Source organism: Hyalella azteca, unplaced genomic scaffold (assembly GCF_000764305.2).
Source record: "Hyalella azteca isolate HAZT.00-mixed unplaced genomic scaffold, Hazt_2.0.2 contig6532, whole genome shotgun sequence".
Taxonomy (NCBI): domain Eukaryota; kingdom Metazoa; phylum Arthropoda; class Malacostraca; order Amphipoda; family Hyalellidae; genus Hyalella; species Hyalella azteca.
The window spans coordinates 914,721-942,535 of record NW_025936691.1 but is presented as its reverse complement, the minus strand read 5'-3'; the positions used below and the strand labels follow the sequence as shown (position 1 = coordinate 942,535).

General features: G+C 40.4%; 2 protein-coding genes across 2 annotated transcripts; both read left to right on the top strand.

Moving 5' to 3' along the window:
* Positions 1 to 2,283: 2,283 nt before the first annotated feature.
* On the top strand, positions 2,284 to 20,450 carry LOC108666885 (transcription initiation factor TFIID subunit 1). Its single transcript, XM_018153833.2, has 21 exons — positions 2,284 to 2,703; positions 2,963 to 3,049; positions 3,446 to 3,888; positions 4,110 to 4,204; positions 4,593 to 4,728; positions 5,043 to 5,270; positions 5,986 to 6,243; positions 7,136 to 7,329; positions 7,925 to 9,923; positions 10,071 to 10,209; positions 11,088 to 11,243; positions 11,768 to 11,926; positions 12,236 to 12,361; positions 12,904 to 13,055; positions 14,387 to 14,659; positions 15,092 to 15,367; positions 15,982 to 16,144; positions 17,550 to 17,692; positions 18,306 to 18,450; positions 18,905 to 19,017; positions 19,377 to 20,450. Exons 1-21 carry the CDS (start codon positions 2,403 to 2,405, stop codon positions 20,073 to 20,075), a joined length of 6,285 nt encoding a protein of 2,094 aa, XP_018009322.1. The 5' UTR covers positions 2,284 to 2,402; the 3' UTR covers positions 20,076 to 20,450.
* A 1,658-nt stretch (positions 20,451 to 22,108) lies between these two features.
* Positions 22,109 to 26,709, top strand: LOC108666867 (46 kDa FK506-binding nuclear protein). Its single transcript, XM_047880894.1, has 8 exons — positions 22,109 to 22,419; positions 23,378 to 23,465; positions 23,851 to 23,920; positions 24,550 to 24,629; positions 24,801 to 24,935; positions 25,522 to 25,626; positions 25,962 to 26,395; positions 26,670 to 26,709. Exons 1-8 carry the CDS (start codon positions 22,346 to 22,348, stop codon positions 26,707 to 26,709), a joined length of 1,026 nt encoding a protein of 341 aa, XP_047736850.1. The 5' UTR covers positions 22,109 to 22,345.
* The last annotated feature ends 1,106 nt before the right edge of the window (positions 26,710 to 27,815 follow it).

The following is a 27,815-nucleotide window of genomic DNA, read 5'->3' as shown; positions in this document are numbered from 1 at the left end:
TATTAGCAAAAGTTTTTCTGTGCATACCAGTGTCTGTTTAAGGAAGAATGTTACTTTTATTAATTTATAAATGATCTTGAAGATTAGAGTCATTTTGCGTTTCGTGAGTAAGTTAAGACTGTGTTGGCGCTCTAAGACTATTTTGCATTGATATACCGCTTACATGACGACTGCTGTGAGCGCAATCTTCATTGCACAGCTGGCAGCTGCACTGCCGCAGGCAGTGTTATCTAGACTGTCAGCATGGGAGGTTGTCTGCCGGAGGCTGCAAGCGGCTTCTCTAATTTAAGTTCGGCGTTCACAAAACTCAAATTACCAAGGTAATTTAAAATTGATATATAATTGCACCGTGCTGTCATCCACTCTAGACTCAGTAGACTGTGATTAGCTAACTATGTGATGGACTTTCCAATATGCTGTGACATATGTGTACTGGTTAATTTAATACCCCTTTAAAATTACACTAGTCTCTGGGCTCTATCAGTTCAACTGTGAGGAATCTTGCCACTCCTTTTGCTTCTAAATATAATATTTTCATTGCAAATTTGCAATGTGGACACATTGCAGTTTGCATGGTTGCACCAGTTTAAGAAACTGATATCAGTTTCATTAGTCATTAAAGCCATCAGTTTATTATTTTATACCGACTTCAAATTGTATATATATAGTCAGATGGGGTAAGACTGGACCGAAATCACTAACAAGCCTGTAGCATCTATACCATGAATAACTAAAAAACCCTAAACCTATCACAAGGTGTAGTTATGCAATGGGCTTCTAAGCTACAACCCAGACGTTTTGCATCTAACACAGTTTTCTGTACAGGTTAAAAAAAGTGAGCTGTCCCATCTTACCCCACTGGGGTAAGATGGGACCAGGCATGGGGTAAGACAGGACCAACTGGTAATTCTTATGTTACAAGGTTTTTAATAAAAGTACAAATCTGATATTCAATATTATCCATCTAGAAACACATTATTTGATTGATCAACCACTTATTATTGTTTTGTGTTGTGGGAAGTCAACTCTAATATCAGTCACATTGAAGTTTTTGTCACGAGAAAACTTGGTTAAGCATAGTAATAGTGGGTTGGCTTTGGTTCATTGTAGAGCACTGTTAAATGCTTCATGTATACCGTATTCCATTAGTGTCATTGTCTGAAAAATTTATCAAATTGGTAATAAAACCAATGGATAATAACTTAAGTATCAGACATCATGTGTTTTCTTGCTAACTGCATTTGTGGTGCACTTCTTTCTTTACATAGGTTTTCATTAAAAATTAGCCAGAAATTCATTATTTGCAGAAGAGGGTTGCCACAAACACTGAAATGGCAGGCAATGATTGCTCTAACATATTCTTTTGCCAAATTGAATTCGGTGCAATTAGAATGCACGCCATGGGCTGGTCCTTTCTTACCCCATGAAGGCTGCAATCCTGTCTTACCCCATTTGACTAACTTAGTAAGGTCACTTGATTGCTTGGAATTTAGTTGGAAAGTTGGATTGCAAATTCACTAAGAATTTAAAAGAAAAGAAAATAACTAGAAAATTTACTATTTCCTTATATGAGAAAACATTTTGGAATCCAGCTCCATTGTCAGTTCAAAACCTATAAGACAAGCAGAATAAATTAGAAAAAAATTCAAGGGGCTAGGAGCTGAATTCTGCATTTAAACTAGGTTTCTGTTATAAATATACAGGAATTCTAAAATTCATAGGTCATAATTTCAAAAACATTAGTCATGAAGGCTATAACTCTAAAATCACTATTAGACAGCAGAACTTTGCACAGCTTGGCATAGACAGGCACAGCTGAATGAGGAGGATGCACAAGTAATGTTTCCTTTCTAAAACTTGTGCCCTTATGCTTCACCAGCCTAGTGTAAAAATGGCAAGATGTCATACCAACATATGCTGATATGCACTGGGCACAACTGTATCTATCAAGTAGGGACGAATGCATAAAAAGCAGGAAAGTATCTTTATAGTACGTGAAGAACAAGCCAAGTTTAAAGTTATTCACCAACACCACATGCAGATTAATATGACAATAGAACTGGACTCCAAAACCTTTCTTATACGCATACAGAAATGATGAACTTGCTGGGTATTTTCTTAGCTTTTAAATTCTTACTTCATATGGTATTCATGCTCCAATATGATGCTTGCTCAGTGTCTTGGCCATTTAGAAAATAACTTTCTTAATGCCTACTTAAATTCATCCTAAATTAATGTTTAAACTTTCCAGGTATATATGTATACTGTAATACTATTTGGTTAGAATTTATTTCAACTTTTCAATATATTTTGCATTTCAAATTTATATACATTTTTCTTCTAAATTGTACCTAATGGCTATCAGTATTGCAATAGTTTCAAAAATTAATTTCATATAAGTAATGAACAACTTCAATGGTATCTATGGAATAGGTGAAATCAATGGCAATTCTGTAGACATGGACCAACAAGACTCTCAGGAGGATCCTCCAGTCAGTCAAACTCTGTCCCTCACAAGTTTTTTGTTTGGAAATATTGATGACCGAGGACAGCTTGAAGGAGATGTGTTTGATGATGATGTAAAGAAGCAACTTGCATCTCTGTCACGCCTTGGCTTGGGTTCTCTTCTCCGCCAAGTCACAAATGACAGCAATGACGAGGAAGACAGTGATGATGATGAAGAAGAGGAGCTGGATGATGATGGTATTAACTGATTTTCACCTACTCCTGAGTTTTGGCATTTGTTGAAAATGTTGAATTTGAATTGTCATAAAACAGTTTTATGTGGCTTTACTGTATGTGTAAAATCTTGAAGATTTTTATGTGTACAGACTAGAAGGTAAGCTTCTGTTCAATATTGTATCTGTTTATATTGTTCCAACTAAGTTAATGCTGGTTATGTCACCTCAAATGAAAGGTTTATTTTTAAATGAATTGTCTAATTCCCGATTTTTGTCCACAGATGTGCTGGAGAAGAGTCCTAATGCCATTGATTATTCTGACATAAATGAAGTACTGGAAGAGGACTATGTCCCGTCTCAAATCAGTGGTAGGTGCTGCCTCTTTTTTGCTCAATTGATATTTTCCTACAAAACATTTTCATTGTTCTTGTTGTTTGATCTTTTTTTTCCTATGGGAAGAAATTTGATTTAAACTTGTTTTATATTTTCAGACAATATTTTGTTTTAAAATTGAAAAGTTTCCATTTTACTGTCTTCCATTTCATTTTTTAATCTTATTATGATGTTAAACATCATGTTTATTCCTCAATATTTATGTATGTTTCATTAACATTTGTTATGATTTTTGTCCTAATTACCAATATTTTTCTTATTTATGAATGTTACGGTAATTATTTTGAAAACATTATTAGTTAGTTTTTTAATAACATTATTAGTTACATTTTTCAATAACATTATTAGTTACAATAAAATTATTATTGCAGGAGTGAGCACGAGTAACTTGACTCTCCTAACATCCCAACCTCCTGCATCAGAAGAGGACTATGATGATGGTGAAGATGGTGATCAGTCCATGTATGACTTGGGAGCTGCTCATGATGACAACGCTGGCAGTGGCTCTGTCGATGCCGAGACTCCTGTCGTCTCTGAAATGGAACCTTTAGATGCCAATGCAGGAGTAGTGCATATGAATGGCATGCATGAAATGGAGGATGAAGATAATGATGGTATGAACACCATCAAGACTGATGTGGAGCTCATGCCTCCACCTCCTCCCCCTACTCATGGTGGTAATGGTGAAGAGGTTTCTGATGATAAGGAAGTCAATAGTGAAGGCAAGCTTGTAACACCTCTCGCTGCCATGCGTCCCTCCAAGTACGCTCATGTTGATGTTGCAGAACTCTTCCCTGGTTTCAAGGCTGACAAGGTATTTATTGCAAGACTGTAGGTATTTTAAATGAGTAATTTAAGTTCCAATTCTCCTTATTATTTTAATATAATTAATAATTTCCTATTCATATATATTCATGGTAATAAATTTAATCATGGTAAAAGATTCAAATTTACTACGGTACTACCGTACTGTCATTAAATTTAAAATGATTTTTCATTGAATATGCTATGATTCTCTGTGATTTTTCTGTGCAGGTGCTACGATTTTCTAGACTATTTGGACCGAATAAAAACACCATTCCAGCTTCCCGGTCTATTTGGAAGCACATCAAAAGAAAGAAAAAGAGAAGGTGTGTTCATCATAACAAATTCATTCATGTAGCATGTATGACAGTTTCTATTCAATTGACTAAGATGGCCTTCATTTTAAATTGTTATGGATTATTTGCTCAAGCTGAAAACAAGTGGAGATGACTTGACGGTCGGTAAAATAATGCTGGGAGGTTATTGATGTAGGTATAATACCTAATGCTAGGAGGTTATTACAGTATAATTAAGCTAGTAGATTATTGAACTATAATAAAGCTAGCAGATTATTGAAGTATAATAATGCTAGAAGGTTATTGAAGTATAATAAGTCTAGAAGGTCATTGGAATGACTTGAATGATTCATAACTTTTCACGTGGTTTCTCCTGATGACTTGCAAGTGCTCTCAGCTGCTCATTTGTGCTGCTCAGGAACGCCGTGGAGACGCCCTTTGAAGGCTTGACGCCGTCAGGAGATGGGCGAGAAGACCTGGGCTATGGTGACCAGGAGGAGGATTTTGTTCTCAAGTTCCCCCCAGCTCCTTATATTGAACGCACTGAGTCTGAGGTGCGTTCATTATGCTCAACATCATATCAAACTTTAGTTCGGGTTGCAAAAAATCAATGTGGAATTATAAGTCAGTCTTAGTTAATGCTAGCCTTACAAAGACCTAACATGTAATATTTTGCCTGTTGCCTTTTGATTTCTATCTTAAACAAAAAAAATGACAGATCTAGTTTATATCTATATCACAAGTACCTATACTTATTATTTTTGATACTATATAACTAAATGAAAATATATTTTATCACTAAATGAAATCATGTTTAATCATTAAATTAAAAGATTTTTGGTCACTAAATGGAAACCTGTGTGTGCAGGAGCGTTACGCCTCCCCACTAAACACCCGCCCCAAGAACTCGAGCTCGCGGCGTGGTGCTAAGGACAGCCAGGGTGGCGGTGAAGCGTCCGAGGACGACGCGGCCAACAGACGCCAGAGTAACAAGCCCAAGGCCAGTGATTGGCGCTATGGTCCCGCCCAGCTCTGGTACGACATGATCGACGTGCCTGCTGTCGTCGAGAACTTTGACTATGGCTTTAAAGTCAAGGTAAAGTGTGAACAATGCAGCTTGTGTTGGTTTTTTAGGACTGGCCATTAATTTTTAATGAGTTGAAACTATTTACCGGTCGCCAGCCTGCTATAGAAACAAAATATCTCTTTAAGTACCGTAAGTAGAATAATCAATCCCTAATTGATAATTTATTTGTACTTTTAAGCCTCAATTCACGTGTATTTTTCATGTGAAAAATATTCGCGTATTTTTTGCCCTCAAACGCAACAATAGGTATCAATTAATGAGATGTAGTGATCATAATTTTTACATATTTTAATGCTGGGCCTCGAAAGAAGCACCAAAAGCATCACTGACAATCAATAGACCTTGCTTTAAGAGTCTTGTAAGAAGCTTGAATACTTTTAAACGTGCCACTAATTTATTTGTTTCTAGACCTTACCTTTCCATCAATTTTTACACCCATTTTTGTTCTTCCATAAATCCTATTTATTTCTCTTTCCTGTGTAGGGTTAATTAAGTATGGAAAATGCAATGCAGTATTTATATATATATGTGTTAAATTCTTCCTAAATGTAAGACACTTTTTGTTGAATTGAGTTCAAATTTCTGGCTGCTGAGCTACATGTTGAAAGAATAACTAATCTTACGTAAATTAAGTTCAAATTTCTTGCTACTGAGCTGCATTTTGAAATAATAACTAATCATAAATTCATAATAAATCCTGAAGTGGTTTCTGTTCCATCGCCAGAACGCACCAGTCAAAAAAGATCCCAGCGATGGAGGCAACGAGTCAGCAAAACGTCTTCTGCTGCCGACCGCTGACCACAAGACCGAGGAACATGACGTGAAGCTGACAGCATCTTCACATGCTGATTTTGATAACAAGTACTACGATGCTGACGAGGACAATGATGATGATGATATTCCTGATGATGCCTTCCATATGATCACGCAGTACAACTGGGAAGATGATATCATATGGAACGGGGACGATCTCAAGCACAAGGTCTGTATATTACGATGCATTTTGTGTCACTTCTCTTGACAAATAACTTTTGGAACTTACTATTCTGATATCAGCAATGCTTGGAGTATCTGTAGGTTTTTTTATGTTTTTCTTATTTTTTGGAGTACAATGATTGAAAAGGTTATTGAGTAAGGTTCAGATGGGCTTGTTGAGCAGCATTAGAATCTTTAGATAATACTTCAAATATTCAAATATCAGGTTTTGCTTCCTGATGATTGCCGCTCGCCCCAGTGTGATTGAATCCAACGCCTCAAAAGCAGTTTGTAAATAAATTAAAGAATTGCCGTGGTATTGCCTCAATGAAAAGGCGTTAAATAACTTATTATAAACTAAAATCCTCAATTGAAAACTGTGGAATCTTCAATTATAAGCAGTGAAATCATTCTTCATAAGCAGTGAAATCATTTATCATAATCAGTGAAATCATTTATCATGAGCCGTGAAATCATTTATCATGAGCAGNGTGTATAAGAGACAGGTGAAATCATTTATCATAAGCAGTGAAATCATTTATCATAAGCAGTGAAATCATTTATCATAAGCCGTGAAATCATTTATCATAAGCAGTGAAATCATTTATCATACATAATCAGTGAAATCATTTATCATGAGTCGTGAAATCATTTATCATGAGCCGTAAAATCATTTATCATGAGCAGTGAAATCATTTATCATGAGCAGTGAAATCATTTATCATGAGCCGTGAAATCATTTGTCATAAGCAGTGAAATCATTCATCATAAGAAGTGAAATCATTTATCATAAGCCATGAAATCATTTATCATAAGCAGTGAAATCATTTATCATAAGCCGTGAAATCATCTATTATAAGTTGTGAAATCCTCAATAACAATTGTACCCATGTGTGCAGATCCAACAGAAGCGGAAGAACATGGCTGCTGGCTGGGTACCGAGCTCCTACAACCGCACAGCGCAGGCCTTCAGCCAACCCGGCGGCAGCGGCGGTGCTGTAGGCGCTGCAGGCGCTCGGCAAGGGGCGCAGGCTTTTGTGCCGCCCGTCCCCCAGCCTCCTGCTGCTTCTAAAGCCAAGTCTGGCGGCAACAAGTGAGTTCTTGGAGAAGTGGGATCATAATATTATAACTCTTGATGTATTAATTTTTGAAGTATGCGTTGTGATCTAAGTACATGTAGTCGCCCAATTGTACAAGCGGTTTTAGTGCACGTTGCAACCATAGTAAATGTGCCGGCCTAAGTGCATGTAACTGCCAATTTCTTGTCTGTGATTGCTAGGTTTACCTTGAATAGCCGTCAGTGATTGGTTGTCATAGTTACGAAATCTCAACTATTTTTGATAGTATGGCTCCGGTTCTCTGCCCACTAACGTTAAATTCCTGAACATAGCAAGTTGAGACAACTCCTTCTCAGAGTGTATGAGGAACACTTGATGTGGCCTAGTGACAGCTTCATATCATTGGCAGTCTTGTGACCAGTTCCTAACACAATGAGTCTTGTGACTAGTGTCAATGTCATAAAATAATATTCAGTCTCGTGGCACCTTCATTGCAAAGCGTTGGCGCTATTGTGACAACTCTGTAGCATAATATTGATCATGATTTGGCAATTTCATTGCATAAAATGGGCAGGAAAGTGTCTACATAACAATAAATAATGTATGCTAAGTTTGATGTTTTATCGACAGCGGGGAAGACGATACATGGTACTCGATCTTCCCAGTTGAGAACGAGGACTTGGTCTACTCGCGCTGGGAGGACAACATCATTTGGGACCCTGATAACATGGACAAGATACCAGAGCCCCCAATACTGACCCTGGACCCTAATGACGAGAACATAATTCTAGGTATTCCTGAGGATATTGATCCTGCCACTCTGAACCAAGAGGAAGCGCCGGTCAAGGTTAAAATCCCTCACCCCCACGTGAAGAAATCTAAAATTTTGTTGGGTAAGGCTGGCGTCATCACGACCATTGAGGAAGAGTCTCCTCCGCCGCCGCCCAAGAGTCCTGACAAAGATCCTTTCAACCTGAGCAACGACGAGTACTATTCTGCCAAAGGCCAAGATCAGATCATCAAGATCAGTATGGCTGGTGGGCTGCTTCAGCACTCAACACCAATTGTGGAGCTACAGGCGCCCTTCATCCCAACTTACATGGGCGAGAAGAAGCTACGTCATTTCCATCGTCCGCCGCTGAAGCGCTTCAGTCACGGTGTTTTATCTAGCCCTGGGTCTCACTCTGTCCACTCACTTGCCAAGGAGATCAAAAAGAAAGAGAAACAGCGCGATCAAGAACGTCTTGCCTCTGGTGGCGGTGACGTGTTCTTCATGCGCACGCCTGATGATCTCACTGGCAAGGACGGGGACCTGATCTTGGTGGAGTATGTAGAAGAGAACCCGCCTCTGCTCTCGTATACGGGGATGTGCACACGCATTAAGAACTATTACAAGCGAAGGGCTTGTAATGACAAAGGCCCTCCTGAATATCGCTTTGGAGAGACGGCGTACGCTCACACCTCTCCCTTCCTAGGTTCCATGCATCCAGGCCAAAGCATTCAAACTCTCGAGAACAACATGTACAGAGCTCCACTTTATGAACATAAAATGCCCCCTACTGACTTCATAGTAATTCGAACTCGCAATGGATACAGCATTCGTGAGGCAGAAGCCCTCTTCTGCAGCGGCCAGGAATGTCCTCTCTATGAAGTGCCAGGACCTAATAGCAAAAGTGCCAATAACTACGTGAGAGATTTCCTTCAGGTTTTCATCTATAGACTCTTCTGGAAAAGCAGGGATGAACCAAGGCGCATCAAGATGGACGAAATTAAAAGGGCTTTTCCAACTCACTCGGAAAGCTCGATCAGGAAGCGCCTGAAGCCTTGTGCAGATTTTAAGAGAACTGGTGTTGACAGCAACTGGTGGGTGATAAAGCCTGAATTTCGCTTGCCTACAGAGGAAGAAATTCGTGCTATGGTGTCTCCTGAACAGTGCTGTGCTTTTGGCAGCATGTTGGCAGCGGAACAGCGGCTCAAAGATGCTGGATATGGCGACAAATTTTTGTCAGCTCTCGAGGACGACAACGAAGATGACACGCAGAAGCTGGACGATGAAGTCAAAGTTGCTCCGTGGCACACGACGCGCGCTTACATTCATGCTGTCAAGGGCAAATGTCTTCTGCAGCTCACCGGTCCTGCCGACCCTACAGGCTGCGGCGAGGGCTTTTCCTACATCCGAATACCTAACAAACCCACACAAAACAAAGAAGAACAGGAACAACAACCCAAGAGAATCGTGACAGGCACTGATGCTGATCTCCGTAGATTGTCTCTGAATAACGCCAAGGGTTTGCTCAAGGAATATGGTGTACCAGACGAAGAAATCAAGAAGCTGTCTCGATGGGAGGTCATTGACGTCGTGCGCACTCTCAGCACAGAGAAAGCCAAGGCTGGAGAAGAAGGCATGAATAAATTCTCTCGAGGGAACCGTTTCTCCATCGCCGAGCATCAGGAGCGATACAAGGAGGAGTGCCAACGAATCTTTGACTTACAGAACCGCGTGCTGGCCTCGGAAGAAGTGCTATCTACTGACGAAGGCAGCAGCGAGGAAGAGGATAACGACTCGGACATGGAAGAGAAAGGCAAATATATCGAAAATATTCTGGCGAATAAGAAGACGTCGTCTCAGGTATCCAAATGCGTACCCAACTTAGTACATTAAATTTAACAATTATACTGTAAATTTTGTTTTTTAATATCTTTACTTATTAAGTCTTTCAGTATCAAGTACGATTATTTAGAAATGACAAAGCTTAAGAAATTAATCTTTCTGCAGATGAGTCTGGAAAAGGAAGAACAGGAGAGAAAGGAGCTGCAGAAAATGATGATGAGTGAAGAGGATAGAGCGTTGGAGAAGAAGAAGCAAAACAAGAAGGAAGAGGATGACAATTCCAGATACGGTTTCGGCACACCTGGTGAGCTGTCTAAATTTTAATTTAATGTTATTATTATTAATAATAAATCTTATTCTGGGTATAAATCCTTTTCGGTATCCAATTTCGGAACACACGTGATAGGTAGTGATTTTTATTGTGCATATGAAATTTTTAATGGGATAAGCAAAATTTCATGATGAAGGTGCATTTGTTTTATAAATTTTCAATGTACCATTTGGCTTTATATTGATTTTTGCTCATGCTGATATGAGAAGCAACGCTAGTACGCTGAGATCGCCTTAAATATGATTAGTTATTTAATGAGTTATAAATTACAGTTAATCATACTTAACGAATTACTGCTCTACGAGTCCGTTACTCGCATTTGACTATCACTTCTTCACTTAATTTACGTCCATTGTAAAGCATCTCACTTACGACCATCGTGGAGCACATCACTCACGACCATCGTAAAGCACATAACTTACGACCATCGTAGAGCATATCACATACGACCATCGTAGAGCACATCACTTACGACCATCGTAGAGCACATCACATACGACCATCGTAGAGCATTAGAGCACATCACTTACGACCATCATAGAGCACATCACTTACGACCATCGTAGAGCACATCCCATATGACCATCGTAGAGCACATCCCATACGACCATCGTAGAACACATCACTTACGACCATCGTAGAGCACCTCACTTATGACCATCGTAGAGCATATCACTTACGACCATCGTAGAGCACCTCACTTACGACCATCGTAGAGCACATCACTTACGACCAGCGTAGAACTCATCACTTACGACAATTGTAAAGCACCTCACTTACGACCATCGTAGAGCATATCACTTACGACCATCGTAAAGCACATCACTTACGACCACCGTAACCATCTTCAGGTCGCGTGCTGAAAATCACTCGCACGTTCCGGAGCGCGGACGGGCGCGAGTATCAGCGCGTGGAGATCGTCCGCAAGACGGCCTTCATCGACACCTACGTCAAGATCCGCACCACGAAGGACGAGACCTTCATTAAAGACTTCGTCGGCCAACTGGGTGGGTTATGGTGGCCCACTGACGTGGTGTGGAGTGTGTGACTCATTGACGTGGTGTGGCGTGTGTGCCCACTGACATGGTGTGGCGTGTGTGGCTTCACACATTGTACCTTATTACCTAATATATGTACTTCATTATCTATTATAGAATATAAGTAATGTCTAAACCTATTAACCGTACTTAGCTAACATAACCTCCCTTGAGTGTCGTTACCTTCATACCACATTAACTAAAATAACGTATTACCTAGAATTAACTCGTTATGTCTTACACTCTATTATATAGTTCGCCTCATTAGCTAGCACACTTCATAAGCAAGTGCATCTCATTATTCAGCACAAGACATCACTTAGTAAAACTCATTAGCTAGCATATCTCATTATCCATCACAACTCATCACTTGGCACATCTCATTAGCTCGCATATCTCATTATCCAACACAAGACATCACTTACATCAGTACATCTCATTAGCTAGTACGTATGACGCACTGTGCCTTGACCTGAGCTACCTGTGTCGTGCAGATGACGTGCAAAAGGAAGAAATGAAGCGAGAGCGTCGCCGCCTACAGGAGCAACTGCGGCGCATCAAACGCAACCAGGAGAAGGCTGCCAGGGGCATCGTCACGCCTCCTCGTCCTAAGAAACCTAAACTTAAGAAATGGCTGCTTAGTTGCGATTCATCTCAGTCCTCGAACTATATCTATCATGTGTGCATTGGCCTTGTATTGTTTCTTTATACATTTACAATGGAATAGAATTGTTGACCATACTGAAGCCATCGCAGAAAAATTGAAATCTTTAACTAATTTTTAACATTTATAAGTATAGTGCCGCACCTCATTACAGCCAGAGCACAATTATCTATCATATTTTATCTATAATAATGAAAGCTCCATCATGCCTTGCACCTTGCTGGTGGTCCACAAGTATCCACCCCAATCATATATTACAATATGTACGAAATATCCATCATCATAATAATAAATATCGGTCCTAAGGTGGGCCACATGCGCACCAACAAAGCGTGTCCGCTGTACACGGGCCCGGGGGGCGGGGGTGCCGACGGGGTCTCTGTCATCGGCTCCACGGGCAATTCTATGATGGACTCCCTGCCTGGTACGGCTTTACGACTATTATATTTCTTTATTGTTTTAAGACTGTTTTATATTTACTCATTGCTTTGCAATCCATTATATTTATTTATTTATATCAAAGCTTTATGATTACACTCCATAGAATGATTAGAATATGATTACACTCCATACACTCCTGTACGACCGTGTTCTATTTATTTCACAGCTCTTCAACAATTTCTACAATTATTGCTCTATAACTGTATTTTCTTTATTTATATATAACTTTACGACTGCATTCTATTTATTTATAGCTGCAAGACTATGCAACATTATTCTATGCTTAATTGCCGCGACAGATGTTGTGCTCATTCATTATATAGGCCGCGTTTAGCAAGGGTAAAAATATGCCATTGTAAAATGTTTTACACTGAGAATTCTTGATTATATCTAACCCGTATAGATTACCCAAATTTATTTTTATGTCTCCAGACACCATCAAATACGAGGGCATAATTCTAAGAAAATTAATAAATGATATTATTTTAATGAATAATTTAATAATTCTAGACATTATTATCACAGGTGCGAGCAACTACGGCGACTCTGATGTCAAGAAGAAGATGAGTCTTGACGACTCCCTGGACGATGCGGACCGAGGCGCTGGCTTCGACGACTCTGATGAACTCATCAATGTTGATGGCACCAAAATAAAGTTGTCTTCTAAAGTTATGAAGGTTGGTCCCGTATTAGATGAAGTTATCCTCTAAAGTTATGAACGTGTGTCGCGCATTAGATAAAGTTATCCTATAAAGTTATGAACGTTTGTCCCGTATAAAGATAAAGTTGTCCTCTAAAGTTATGAAGATTTGTCCCGTATTAAAATAAAGTTGTCTTCTAAAGTTATGAAGGTTTGTCCCGTATTAAGATGAAGTTGTCCTATAAAGTTATGAAGTTTGTCCCGTATTAAGGTGAAGTTGTACTCTAAAGTTGTGAAGGTTTGTCCCTTATTAAGATAAAGTTGTCCTCTAAAGTTATGAAGGTTTGTCCCGTATTTAGATAATGTTGTCTTCTAAAGTTATGAGGTTTGTCCCGCATTAAGATAAAGTTGTCTTCTGAATTAATGAATATTTTTGCTTTAGCTCCAAATTTTCCTTTGAAATAGCGAAGTTTTGTTGCGTCCCAATTGACTTCTTATCTATACACAATCGGTTAACATTCTTCTTGTATGCAAATCTTCCCAAGCAACGCATTGCTCCCCTTTTTGATAGGTTATGTAGTATATGAACACTGCATCACTTAATTATCTTGATTGCGGACCGAGGCGCTGGCTTCGACGACTCTGATGAACTCATCAATGTTGATGGCACCAAAATAAAGTTGTCTTCTAAAGTTATGAAGGTTGGTCTCGTATTAAGATAAAGTTGTCCTCTGAAGTTATGAAGGATTGTTCAGTATAAAGATAAGGTTGTCTTCTGAAGTTATGAAGGTTGGTCCTGTATAAAGATAAAGTTGTCTTCTAAAGTAATGAAGGTTTTTCCCGTATTAAGATAAAGTTGTCCTCTGAAGTTATGAAGGATTGTTCAGTATAAAGATAAGGTTGTCTTCTGAAGTTATGAAGGTTGGTCCTGTATTAAGATAAAGTTGTCCTCTAAAGTAATGAAGGTTTTTCCCGTATTAAGATAAAGTTGTCCTCTAAAGATATGAAGGATTGTCCCGTATTAAGATAGAGTTGTCCTCTGAAGTTATGAAGGTTTGTCCCGTATTAAGATAACGTTGACCTCTAAAGCAATGAAGATTTTTCTTTAGCTCCACGTTTTCCTCTAAGATTATGGAGGTTTGTTGCGTCCTAATTGACTCTTTATCAATCCACCATTGGTTAACCTACTTCTTGTGTGCAAATCCTCCCAAGCATCGCATTGCTCACCATTTTGTTAGGTTATGTATGTGAACACTGTGCATCACTTAATTATCTTGAACATTGTTCATTATTTCCTAAAATAAAACGCCACGAATTGTCCATTATATGTAACACTGATCAATTATTTATCCAAATCTAACTCCGCAGCACGCGGAGGAGTTGAAGCGTCGGTCTCAGGGCTCCCGGTCCCGAGGACGCGACAGTCTCTCCAGCGACTTTGGTGCAGTAGGCGGGCGAGGCTCCAAGAGGCGACGTGCAGGCACCGTCGTGCACTGCGATTACCTCAAGAGGAAACACAAGAGCGTCAACAGGCGCAGGATAGACCCCGTCATCACGCTCTCCACCATCCTTGAGGACATTCTTAACCAAATGAGAGAGATGCCTGATGCCCAGCCGTTCATCAGACCTGTTAATCCAAAGGTGATATTTGACTCGTTAATCTTAAGGTTGTTATATAATCCAAAGGTGATGCTTGAGTCGTTAATTTTATGGTGTAATATAATCCAAAGGTGATGCTTGACTCGTTAATCTTGAGGTTGTAATATAATCCGAAAGTGATACTTGACTCGTTAATCTTAGTTTATGTTAAGGTAGTAATGGAATCCGAGGGTGATGCTTGAGTCGTTAATCTTGAGGTTGTAATATAATCCAAAGGTGATAGGTACTTGACTCGTTAATCTTAAGGTTGAAATGTGATTGCTTCTTGTTTTATATTGACTTTTGAAATTCTTATCGACTGTCTCATAATTTTTTCTGAAATATATTTTTTTGCTGGCTCAGTATAATTTTTTGTTTGTTTACTGTCGTTGCTTGCAGTCGTCAAAGCTCTGACGAATTATATTCTCTCTACAGCTGGTACCCGACTACTACAACCTGGTGGAGGCGCCAATGGACCTCTCGACAATGCGAGAGAACCTCCGTCAGCGCAAGTACCAAAGTCGAGAGGAGTTCCTCTCTGACGTCTCGCAGATCGTGGAGAACAGCAAGAAGTACAACGGTGAGGCCAGCACCCTCACCGTCACCGCGGGGCGCATGCTCGAGCTCTGCATTACCAAGTTTGCTGAGCAGGAGGACAGACTAATGAGGCTTGAGAAGGCCATCAACCCCCTGCTTGATGATGACGATCAGGTGATGGGCTGTTGATGCTGTAGAGTAAAGATAAGATAGAAAACTTGTTGTTTGCTTTCGTAAAGTTAAACCATCAATGATGGAGCAATAGAATAGACGATGCCACAGATACGATAGAAAACTTGCTCTTAGCTAGGTATCGTAAAGTTAGGCCATCGAAGATTGAGATCAGGTGATGTGGTGTTGATGCTATTGAGACGATAGAAAACTTGCTGTTAGCTATCGTAAAGTTAGACCATCAATGATGGAGATCAGGTGATGTGCTGATGATGCTATAGATACGATAGAAAACTTGCTGTTTGCTACCGTAAAGTTAGACCATAGATGGTGGAGATCAGGTGATGTGCAGCAGTTGACCGTGGCATGAAACCTGCAGTTTGCTATCGTTGAATGTGGTCTTCTGAATGGCCGTTCGTCGATTTTGAAGCTGAATATTAATTGCCAATTAGTAATGAGTTAAATAGCATGAATGGAAAACGGATATCAATGAAATTAGACGGAAAAAAGGTTTCTTTGCAATAATATTTGAATTTTGTCTAAGGAGGCCAATGAAAACATATGTTTATTCATAACTAATGATGTGACAAGAATTTTAACGTTGGTGGTGCGGTCAGGTGGCGTTTGACTTCATCCTGGACAACATCGTACAGAAGAAGATCGTCACCACCAACGATTCCTGGCCTTTCATGAAGCCCGTGAGCAAGAAGAACGTTAAGGATTACTACGACATCATCCAAAACCCCATGGACCTGTCAACGGTTATCAAGAAAGTCAAGAGTGAGTTCTGATTTTTTTTATTTGAATTTTATGGTTGTCTTTTCGTGTGATTTCGATATGAATTTTACGTTATTATGTCGAAACTTCCAATGCTTTCTTGTCAGGAATGCCACACAAATGCTGCAGGTGGTATTTTGAGCTTCCGTGTACTAGCACTATCGAAAATTCTTAGATAAAAGTTTGAACCTGTAAAATTAAGTAAATAATATTGATTTCAGTTTTGAAACAATTTTGAAGACAGAAAGAAAAATAAATAAACTAGAAAGTGTTCAATTGGGAGTTCTGTAAGTTATATCAAATTACTTAGTCACCCGTCATTTTTAGCGCATTTTCTCATTTATGGAAAGAGGTGCTATTGTGCTCGTCATGTCCGTCCGTCCGTCCGTGACCACGTTTTCGTCGACGAGAAAATGCGTTCTCTGTCACTCACTGCAGTGAGTACTGAGTTATATTTTTTTTTGTGTATGCAACGGGATTGACTTATGCCATGGACTATCAAAACTCGCACAAATGCACATAGCTGCCGATTTCTCGTCTCTGATTTGTGGTTTTTGCTTGAAAAGCCGTCAGCGATTATCTTGTAATTATATTCGATAGTACGTCTCTTGGTCTCTGACCCCTCAGGGGGGACTTCTGACGCGTGTCTGTGCTCGTCAGAAGTCGTATGGGATTTCGCGCTCCTAGGGGGATTGTTCCCGAGCGCCCCACCGCTGAGCTCGCGGTGTCTGACTGCAGGTCTCAGTTGTGGGGTCAAGTTATTATGTAGGCAGGATTCCTTACATTAAGTGAGCAAGAAGAACGTTAAGGATTACTACGACATCATCCAAAACCCCATGGACCTGTCAACGGTCATCAAGAAAGTCAAGAGTGTGTTCCAATTTTTTATTTGAATCTTATGAATGGTTTTTCCATGTGATTTTGACGTTAATTTTACGTTATTATTATTTTACGTGGTGTTTGAGCTTCCTGTGTGCTGGCACAACCGAATATTCTTAGATAGAAGTCTAAACCTGTAAAATTTAGTGTAGGTATATAATTGATTTTAGTTTTGAAACATATTTGAGTACAGAATGTAAAATAACTAAACTAGGGAGTATTGAATTAGAATTTCTGTAAGTTATATCAAATCACTTGGTCACCCGTCACTTATGCCATGACTAATGCCATGGACTATCAAAAATCGCACAAATGCACATAGCAGCCGATTTCTCGTCTCTGATTGGTGGTTTTCGCTTGAAAAGCCGTCAGTGGTTGGCTTGTAACTATATTTGTTAGTACGTCTCTTGGTCTCTGAGGTCAAATGGTGTACTCGCCTTCAGATCACAAGTATCACATCGTCAATTTTAATTTGTTCATGTAATTTATTGACGTTTTTTCTGGTAACGAATGACACACTCGCCTTCAGATCACAAGTACCACAGCCGCGCGGAGTTCATCACGGACTTCCAACTCATCCACGAGAACAGCCAAGTGTACAACGGTCCTGACTCGTCCTACTCCAAGAAGGCCGAGGCGCTCCTACAGATTGTCACCGAAAGTCTAGATGAAGTAAGGCGTTTACGTAAATCATTTGTAACAAGTCTTTGGAATTTTTGAAATTTTAATAGGTACTATGTAACAATTTTTAATGTTTCAATATTTGGAAGAGAGCAGCTCAGTCTAGTCACAGACCTAATTTATATAATGAAATAGATTGAAAGTCATCATGTGTGAAATTCACCATTAAAAATAGATCTGCTCTCCTGATTTCTAACTGCAATTAAAATAATCACTCGCTTGTATTTTCGCGTGGTTGTGGAAATGCTCTCTTTGTTACAATAATTTACATATGTTACATTTATTGTTGTAATAGTTTACATTTATTTTATTTACAGCAAAAATTCAATAAATTTGTGTGTCTTCCTTTACATATATTCCTGCTCATGCCTCATGCAGTATGTTTATTTATATTCTTGCTCCCTGCTTGTTTATTTTAATTATTGATATATATTTTCTCTTAACAGAAAAATGTTATCTATTCTATTATTCCTGTTCATGCAGTACCTAGATTTATTTATATTTTTCTACCTGCTTTTTGGTTTTAATTATTGATATATATTTTCTCTTAACAAGAAAAATTTTAGCTTTGTATTATGCCTTACCTATGTTCCTGCTCGTGCAGTACGGGGACCACCTGTCTGAGCTGGAGGGCAAGATGGCGCTGGCCCGTGAGCGGATCGCTGAGCAGACCGAGGCAGACTCGCTCGTGTCGGGCGAGGAGGACGAGCTCCATGGGGCGGACGGTTCATCTATAGGGCCTGCGCCTGGTAAGTGCATTGTATAGTCTTGAGTTATAGGCTATTTCCTTCATTTAAAACTCACGTCACGCATAAAAATTTACGTCTTACTTCGTATATTTCCGACGATGTAAAATAGCCTTTGTAGTTGTTCCGTGGAATCGGCATAAGTGAAGAGATGATAATAACGTTGCATAAAGAGATGATAATAACCTCGCTAAAAGATGTTAACAACCTTGCTCAGAGGTGATAATGTCTCCTTTTAAAGAGATAGTAATAACCCTATTGAAAAAGAGTAACACTTTCAGGTGGTGTGGGTGGTGATGATTGTAGTAACACTTTTTTAATTAGATCATTTAGATGATATTTACCTCAATGAAAGAGATGATAATAGCATTGCTAAAAGAAAGGATAATAACCTATGTATCAGAAATGGTGATAACTCAGCCAAAAGAAATGTTAATAACTTCCCTGGTGTGCACAGAGCGCTACAGCGACGATGATGGAGGGGCTGAGCCTCGAGACGACAAGCGCGGCGTCGCTGAGGCGATGATGGCGCTGTCGTCCTCCTCGTCCTACCGCCCCCCCTACCCTGAGGTGCGTGTCGTCTGCTCTATCATTGTATCATGTCACAGCAATTAAATAATAGGATTAAATGTGCAATATTATGATCTTTGCGCCAATGGTATCTTCCAATGCTACTGCATGATTTTTTAAATTGATTAAACACGGGTTTTTAGGTGTTGTGGTTTTTATTCAATTCATGTATATCACTGAGGAGTTTGATCTTCATTTTTATATCATTGATTTATTACTGCGTCGTTGCGCTAGCAGACTGAGGTTGCTCATAACCTGACGTTGACTCATATTTTTCACTGTTCCGCGCTATCAGCGGACTTTACATCTTCTTTGTTAGGTGTTGTGCCGTGTTTTTCACTGAGCTTTTGCACGAGCAGACAGAGGACAGCAAAAGCGGCATCACGCTGCTCACGAACTACGACGCTTCCGCTGCCCCTCCATCCACCAGCTCAGAGCTCCTCGGCACCGCCACCGTCAAGCAGGAACCCGTCGACGTCGAGTCAGCATACCCCATGGACACAGCATCCTTCATGCCAACGCCAAACTACGACTCCTTCGAGCAAGATGTCAAGCCCGTCATCATTCCTGGCGGTGGGTTGCGTTTCGGTGCCCCCGGCTACCTTCCGACGGCCTTCAAGAGAAGTCCAAGTTTCCGCGACGACGGCAGAGGATATCAAGACTCCGATCCCATCTATCCTGATGGTGGACCATCTTTCCCAGAGGATTCCTTGGTATCTTCGTTCTCTGGTGACATCCCTGGACCGTCGTTCCCTGACGATGCCTCCATCCCGATGGATGAGGGGACCACACCCAGTGATCCTGATTTTCCCACAGGAGATAACTTCGCTATTAGGTTGCCTCTACCACCGGCTACCATGGGGAATGCTGATGCAAGTGATAACTTCCTAGGACCGCCGTCTGATATTCCCCAGTCTGATAGAGGGGAGCAGCAACAACAGGCAGGTTTCTCGGCCATCGCAGGCGACCTCGACATCAGCGATTCTGACGATGAAGCTGACATGGAGGAAGTGCCTCCCGCCGAAGACGTCTCTGCTGCTGACGACATGATATTCTAGTGCACTTCAAGCGGAGGCAACCACGCACCCACCGAACAATTGTGCTCATTTATACAAGGGTAACAGTGACAAGTGCTACACGAAAAAAAAGCAGCTGACAATTGTTGTTGTTGAGTTGGCCTGGGTTCTGTCACATCATGCATGACCACCACAACAACTGCACTGATGATACCTGTGACAAATTGCAACTTTGGTGTCGTCAGTTTTGTAGCGCTGAATGAATTTTAAGTTTCAATTTGAGTACGTGGCCCCTGAATCTCGAGTTGTCGGGAAGCAATGTTCAGGCCGTCGGTAGCATGCGTGATAACTTTATATTTTAGGCTTAATTTCATAAATTTGTATAAAGGAAAACTAAAAAATTTAATACTAGGGGAATTGAACGAAAAGTTTTTAATTTTGTCATATTTGGTGCAGTTTTACAATTTATTGTTAATTCAACAATTAAAAGTTATTAAAAGAGCTCATTCCTGATGCAATTCAAAGACCATGAGCTGTTGCTTGGGATCGTAAACAGATTTACAATCAATTTGATATAAATTTTATTTATATTGTAACGATAGAAAATTAGTGTGTACAAAACTTGTATAGGTTGTTATTTATTTCATATAATCGTAGCCGCCTTCAATTGTTCTAATAATATGGGCATTGAGTTCTGCTCATGTTCTGTGCTATGGTCGCTGGTGTGGCACAGTTCAGCCCGCTAGGCCCTCAGCATTTGCCTGCATCGCGGGAGTAGCTCACGGTGTCTTAAGTTGATAAAACATCATTTGTTTCATTTATCATTCCCGCTAAGAAAACCGATGTATAAACTTAGTCTTATTAAAAGTTTTGCTAATAGATTGTCATGTGAAGTTTACTTGTTACCTGCAGTAATCCCACAAGTGGTGGTCTCTTGGCTATCCTGGCGCAATCTAACGGCCGGATTACGACTTGAAGTCTTGTCATTTGAGTAATTGAGAGGCCCGAGGAATTATTGTATTGTCTTTCTTATCTAATTTCTAATTATTTAAACGAAATGTTCAACTGCCTTCATTAGTTACTTTTATACGAGTTTCTTTGAATGATACCAAAGCTGTTATTTATAGCGTTACTAATGCACGGTTTACATAGAGTGATGCTATGGCTGCTACTTCAGACAGTACTTGATCACTGTTTCCTTTAAGTAGTATTTGGGCTTTGTTACTCACAGCGTTACTAAAGTAGGAGTTCTTCAGATGATCTATAGATGTTACTTGAAGCATTTCCAGAGCACAAATTTCTTCAAAGTGATATTAGGGGATGTTACTCGATACCACGTGAGCTTTTATTCATACTGGACCCTGTTACTTCAAAAATTACTTCTACTGAAATGCAAGCACTCTTATTTCAAGCATTACCGTACCTGTACTCGAGCTACCTCGAGTGGGGCTCTAGGGGCACCGCAGGGAGTGGGGGACAGCTCTCCCACTTGGGGAACTACGGCACTCCCCCGGTCCCCAGTCAGGACCCTGAGTATTCTTGCTTGAACTTGCATTCTCTTGATAGATTGAAATCAACATGATACAAAGAATAAAAATAACGAATACATGTTACAATATTACATGTCTCGCGGAACACTAACAACAAATACATGTTATGTGTCTCAAGGAACACTAACAACGAATACATGTTGCGTGTCTCACGTGTCACTAACAACGAATACATGTTACGTGTCTCAAGGAACACTAACAACGAATACATGTTACGTGCCTCACGGGTCACTAACAATGAATACATGTTATTATGAGAGAATTTTATTTTATTTATTTTATTATGAGAGAATCTGAGTGACTTTAGAATCATGTTGATGAAATGACCCGCGCGAGACGAAAATGCTGCGCCGAAGTTCGGAATTAGCGCCGAAACACAAATTGTTTTTTCGTGATTCTGAAATTCATCACATTAAACACGTTACGTGTCGGCATAATCTTCATGTAAACCTCCAAATATTCATTTGTGCCCGTTTTCATTGTATCTCTCACTCGCCTTGGAAACTACAATTTGATTAAATTAATAAATATCTTTTCACAACATGTCAAGATATCAATATTAAGAATTAGTAGCTTTTTTATACTTACTGCTTCAAGTGGCATCAATATCACGAAGTTTGAAAGCAGAAGAATGTTCATAATGAATTACTGGAAATTCTAGCATCATACATATTTTCCTGATAATGAGTAGTAATCATTTTGTTAAATTTTGATTACAACTATTTATTTTATTGTTCGCGTATTTATTAAAACCTGTTCAAGATGAAGCTGGGTGCGTATGACGTCACGAACACACCTCTGGTGGAGCTAAACCTTACGTGTGAGCAGTTCATAGGGTGAGTCAAGTGGGTGATTAGGGTGAGTCAAGTGGGTGATTAGGGTGAGTCAAGTGGGTGATCAGGGTGAGTCAAGTGGGTGATCAGGATGAGTCAAGTGGGTGATCAGGGTGAGTCAAGTGGGTGATCAGGGTGAGTCAAGTGGGTGATCAGGGTGAGTCACGTGGGTAATCAGGGTGAGTCAAGTGGGTGATCAGGGTGAGTCAAGTGGGTGATCAGGGTGAGTCAAGTAGCTGCTCGGTGTTAATACTGAGACAAGGTTACTGTACTGAGTTTGGCACTAACGAATCTAACCTACAGGGGTACAAACCTTAGCTTGCGGTCCCAAACTTTAGAGGTACGCCGTTACAATGCCTTGGATGACCGGTTAAAAACCTTAAAGCTAAGCGGTTACAAACCTTAAATACGCGCTTACATACATTAGATACGCGGTAACAAATCTTAGCTATACGCTTACAAACATTAGATACGCGGTAACAAACATTAGCTACACGCTTACAAACATTAGATATGCGGTAACAAACATTAGCTACACGCTTACAAACATTAGATATGCGGTAACAAACATTAGATATGCGGTTAGAAGCCTTAGATACGTTGTTACCAATGGTTGGCGTGAGTTACAAGTTTACTGACTCTGTATTGTTCAGAAGCATACCATTGATCTCCTGATCCCTAAGCATCCCTTGTTATCTATTCATCCTTATGTTTTATTTTATATACATGTCTTACATTATACATATATTACATTATAAATACCTATATTATATACATACATTTACCCCTTATGTATCATAAACTCTATGTTTGTATCACCCCTGCAAGCATCCCGCACACCATGAACGTCTACAGCCTGGCTGCTATGTTTTATATTATATACATATATATATACCTATATTATATACATACATTTACACCTTATGTATTATAAACTGTATGTTAATACCACCCCTGCCAGCATCCCGCACACTATGAACGTCTACTGCCTGGCTGCCGTCGAGCCTCCTGTTGGGCCTGCGCAGTTACTCGTCGCCGCAACCAAGAAGGTTAGGAAGTATACAAAGAAGCTCAGTATTTCCATAATATTATAAAATGCTGACTGTTTCATACAAGCTCCTAATATATTATTAATACAAAATTATTGAATTGGCAATAATACATTTGACGGTGCATCGGATCGTTGAAGTCAATTTTTAGTAATGTATAATCTGTATGTCTTACGTTGCCTAAGTATTCTTCTAATGCTATCGACGGTAGAGAATAAATATCATTGCAAATGATTTCGATGATAAGTATTAATATCATCGCAAACATAGCTAATACAATTCAAATGATGATTAAGCACAAGCATAAAAGCTAATTATATCAATAATTTAACAATAATTAACAACAATTTAACAATAATTAAATCCTATATTGCCCACTGCTCAGCTCTTCCTGCTGAAGTGCAACGATGCAGGCGAGCTGGTGAAGCAGCAGGTGGACGTACCGTGTCTGGACGGTGAGCTGACGCCATCTCATAACACTTATATTACTACTGTGATATTTGCATTGTCAATGCAGTACGGAGGCTGAGTTTCATCTTTAACATAACCTCCTGCAAAATATTTGTCAAAATGTGCCTTGTTGAAGGTGATTGAAGATGCGTACGATACTGGAAATATGAAAGGGTTTTTCGGGCGCTTTTTCACGATCGTTGCATATCGTAATTTACCTGGAAATAGAATATTATTTTTGACGGAGTGAGATGTTGACAAATTGTAGAAGAAGTTTCATTTAAAAATAACAATGGATTTTTTCATGTGTAAAGCCTAATCACAAATAGCAAATTCAAGTTTCTCTTAAAGTTAAAACAAGAGATAATAAAAATAAAATTCCATGTTAAATGTGAATTTGACCGCAGCTCCAATTTGCAAATATTACAGGATTAGAAATGAACGAGGGCTGCCTATACATGTAAATTTTTAATAAGAGAAGCAGTGATTACAGAGAGCGCTGGTATGCTGGTATATAATCATTTGAAAGGTTTTAATCTATGTCATACACGATGATGAACATTCTGCTTAACTAAAAATAATTTAAAAACATTAGTTACGTTTTTAATAAATATTTTATATCTTATGTACCTAGCCTCGTGTGATGTGGTGTCGCTGGCTGCGTATATCGACCACTTCACAGGCGAGCTTCACTACGCCTTCACCACCGCCTTCGTCAGTATGCTTTATACAACTTGCAACAATATTGTCATCCGTTATGGTCATTGAGTTGAATACTGAAAGGTGTATAGTTAGTTATAATTATAATTTAGATATATTGAGTGTATATTGATAATTTAGATGGTACGTATGAACGCCATATGTGAGCGCAAGAATTTCGTGCAGAAGGCGCAGGCTGAGGGCGACGAGGTCTTCAGCCTCCATGTGCACCAAGAGCGGCAAGCCTGTCAGGAGGTCCTGCTGCCTACACGCCCCTACCAGCTACTGGCCGCCACTGTGCCGTGTACTGGCGGCCACCAGGTGTGTACTGGCGGCCACCAGGTGTGTTGTTGTTGTTGTAATAGCCAAACCTGGCAGTGGCGACTAGGGAGGGGGGTGATAGGTAAGTTTTTCCGGGCACTCGATGCCACTGGTAGTTCCGCGACCATCACTGGCTCGCTGACCCGCCAGAACCATTTTATTGCATTACACAACACCCTGGACAAGCCAGGTACTCATTTATCAACCAGAGTTGGATGAATGGCTGAGTTGACCGTGAGCTGAGCTTCCCGGTAGAACTTTGTCCTCAGTGGGACTCGAACCCGGGAGCTGGGTGCGAGAGACTGAGTCTCTCACTACTGCACCACACAGCTACCAGGTGTGTAGTGGCCGCCACTGTGCCGTGTACTGGCGGCCACCAGGTGTGTAGTGGCCGCCTCTGTGTCGTGCACTGCTGCAGGTGGTGTGGGTGGTGACGAGGTTGTACTCTACCGTGCCGTGCACTGCTGCACTCTACCGTACACTGCTGCAGGTGGTGTGGGTGGTGATGCTGCACTCTACCGTGCCGTGCACTGCTGCAGGTGGTGTGGGTGGTGATGAGGTTGTACTCTATCGTGCACTGCTGCAGGTGGTGTGGGTGGTGACGGGGGCGCAGGTGGTGGTGGTGGGGCTGCCTGTAGGAGGCGACGACGATGGCCCAGGCGACGGTCAGGACGGCTCTCTGAACAATAATGTAAGTCTGCAACTTCGTACATCCTATATTCTTATTTTGTCTCATAGTTGAATATCTATAACTCCATTATCATGATATAAATACGGCAAGGTTTTCAATTTATATACCTGCTTATAATTGCTTATGATATTCTCACTACATTCTTGATGGAATTCTTTTTTTTAATTTTCATTGATCATTCGTTACATGCACACTATAAAAAGATGTGTCGCAAAGATGTCGTCATCATAAATTATTTTATATGAGTAGTTACGTAAGTATCTAATATAAAAAATTATATAACATAATTATATTTTGGGGTAATACCTTAATGCCATCCTGAAATTCTATAACAGGCCCTGGGGCTCTCAGCAGACGACTGCGTCAGGGACGATCGCGATCACATCCACACCGACGATGACGACGATGAAGAGGAGGACGACGAGGACGAAGAGGAAGATGAGGATGGCGACGAAGAAGAGGAAGAGTATGAAGACGACGAGGGTAGCCGACGTTATGGCAGTGACGTGCCTGGTCCCGAGAAGCCCTTGAGGAAACGATTCGTCATGAGTCCCTGCAAACATGTTCCTCTGGAGACCGGTTCAGGGGAGCGGTCTGGCAAGACGAAGACCTTGTTTGGGGACGAGGTTACTGGGGCAGGTCGTCTGTCCCCCGATGAGAGGGAAGGACGTTACTGCCTGTTGAACCCCAGCCTCTTCTTCCCCGAGCTGCTCCTCCTGAACTACAGGGTGCTGCGTCTGCACTGCCGCACGGCACTCAACGGCTGCAGGTCGCACTATTGCCCGACCCATTCATTTATTTTTAATATCTGCACCAAAGTTAGTCTCGTGATATAATTAATTATTTCTAGATTTATACTGAATAATTTCCATTTGTATTTCCTGCTGTAAAATTAATTACGTGATATCCTCAGATATGTGTTGAAACAAATACCTAGCGTACTAATACTACATCGTTATCTTTCTCGTATCGTTCCACTGACTAAGGAATCTGGGAGAAATGTTGCTTTTTGACGGATTTTGGATTGCCCGATTACGTTGCAGGCTGTTCGACTGGGGACTTGAGAGCTCAAGCAAGTTCTAATGTCTTATTGTCATTAATCATGATTATCATTAATCATACCCAGGAAGATTAGTAATGACCTCGTAAAAAATTTTCATTTCCGCAGGCGCACAACAGCAGCTTGCGGGGAAGATGGATCTGTGAGCGTCTTCACGGTCGCTATAGAACAGGACCCTACGACAGAGGTACTATACGACAGAGGTACTTTATGACAGAGGTACTCTACGACAGAGGTACTCTACGACAGAGGTAGTCTACAACAGAGGTACCCTACGACCGAGGTATTCTATGGCAGAGGTACTCTACGACAGAGTTATTCTATGGCAGAGGTACTCTACGACAGAGGTACTCTACGACAGAGGTACTCTACGACGAAGGTACTCTACGACAGAGGTACTCTATGACAGAGGTACTCTACGACAGAGGTACTCTACAACAGAGGTACTCTACGACAGAGGTACTCTACAACAGAGGTACTCTACGACAGAGGTACTCTACAACAGAGGTACTCTATGACAGAGGTACTATATACGACCGAGGTACTTGACTCCACTCTAGGAACTTCCGTCCTAGAATAGTTTGTGCGGTTGAAAATTTTTGCTCTCGTATATAATTTGCCAAACAATTTTGCACGTGAATATTTCTAGAACACCATTTTGTTGTTTCCGTTTCGTTGAAAGTTGTTGTTTCCGAGAGTTTTTTGCCGGGACCTACTCGATGTTTGTTGTCTTAAAGGGCAAATGTTGGAAAAATAATGTAACAGGTTACTATTTCGGGCGCCAGTGTACGGTGTTGTTAACTGGTCGGTAACCGTACTGTAACAGGTTGCTTTTCTATGCAACTGTTATATGAATTGTAATTAAGTATGACCTGAGGGTGGTTCGGTTGTAGCTGGATCCGAGGATATAGAGGGACAGCGTAAACGATTATATAATATACTTTTAGATTATAGTTCGGCTTACAGTTTAGGATCTGTCTCTTATACACATCTAGATGTGTATAAGAGACAGGTACGATACGGTCACGATTTCCATCAAGAAGAAGTGGTACGGTCACAGTCACCTCGACGGCAGTACGACAACGGAGTTGGGGTATTTTCATCGGCTATGAAGACGAGCACNAGCCTC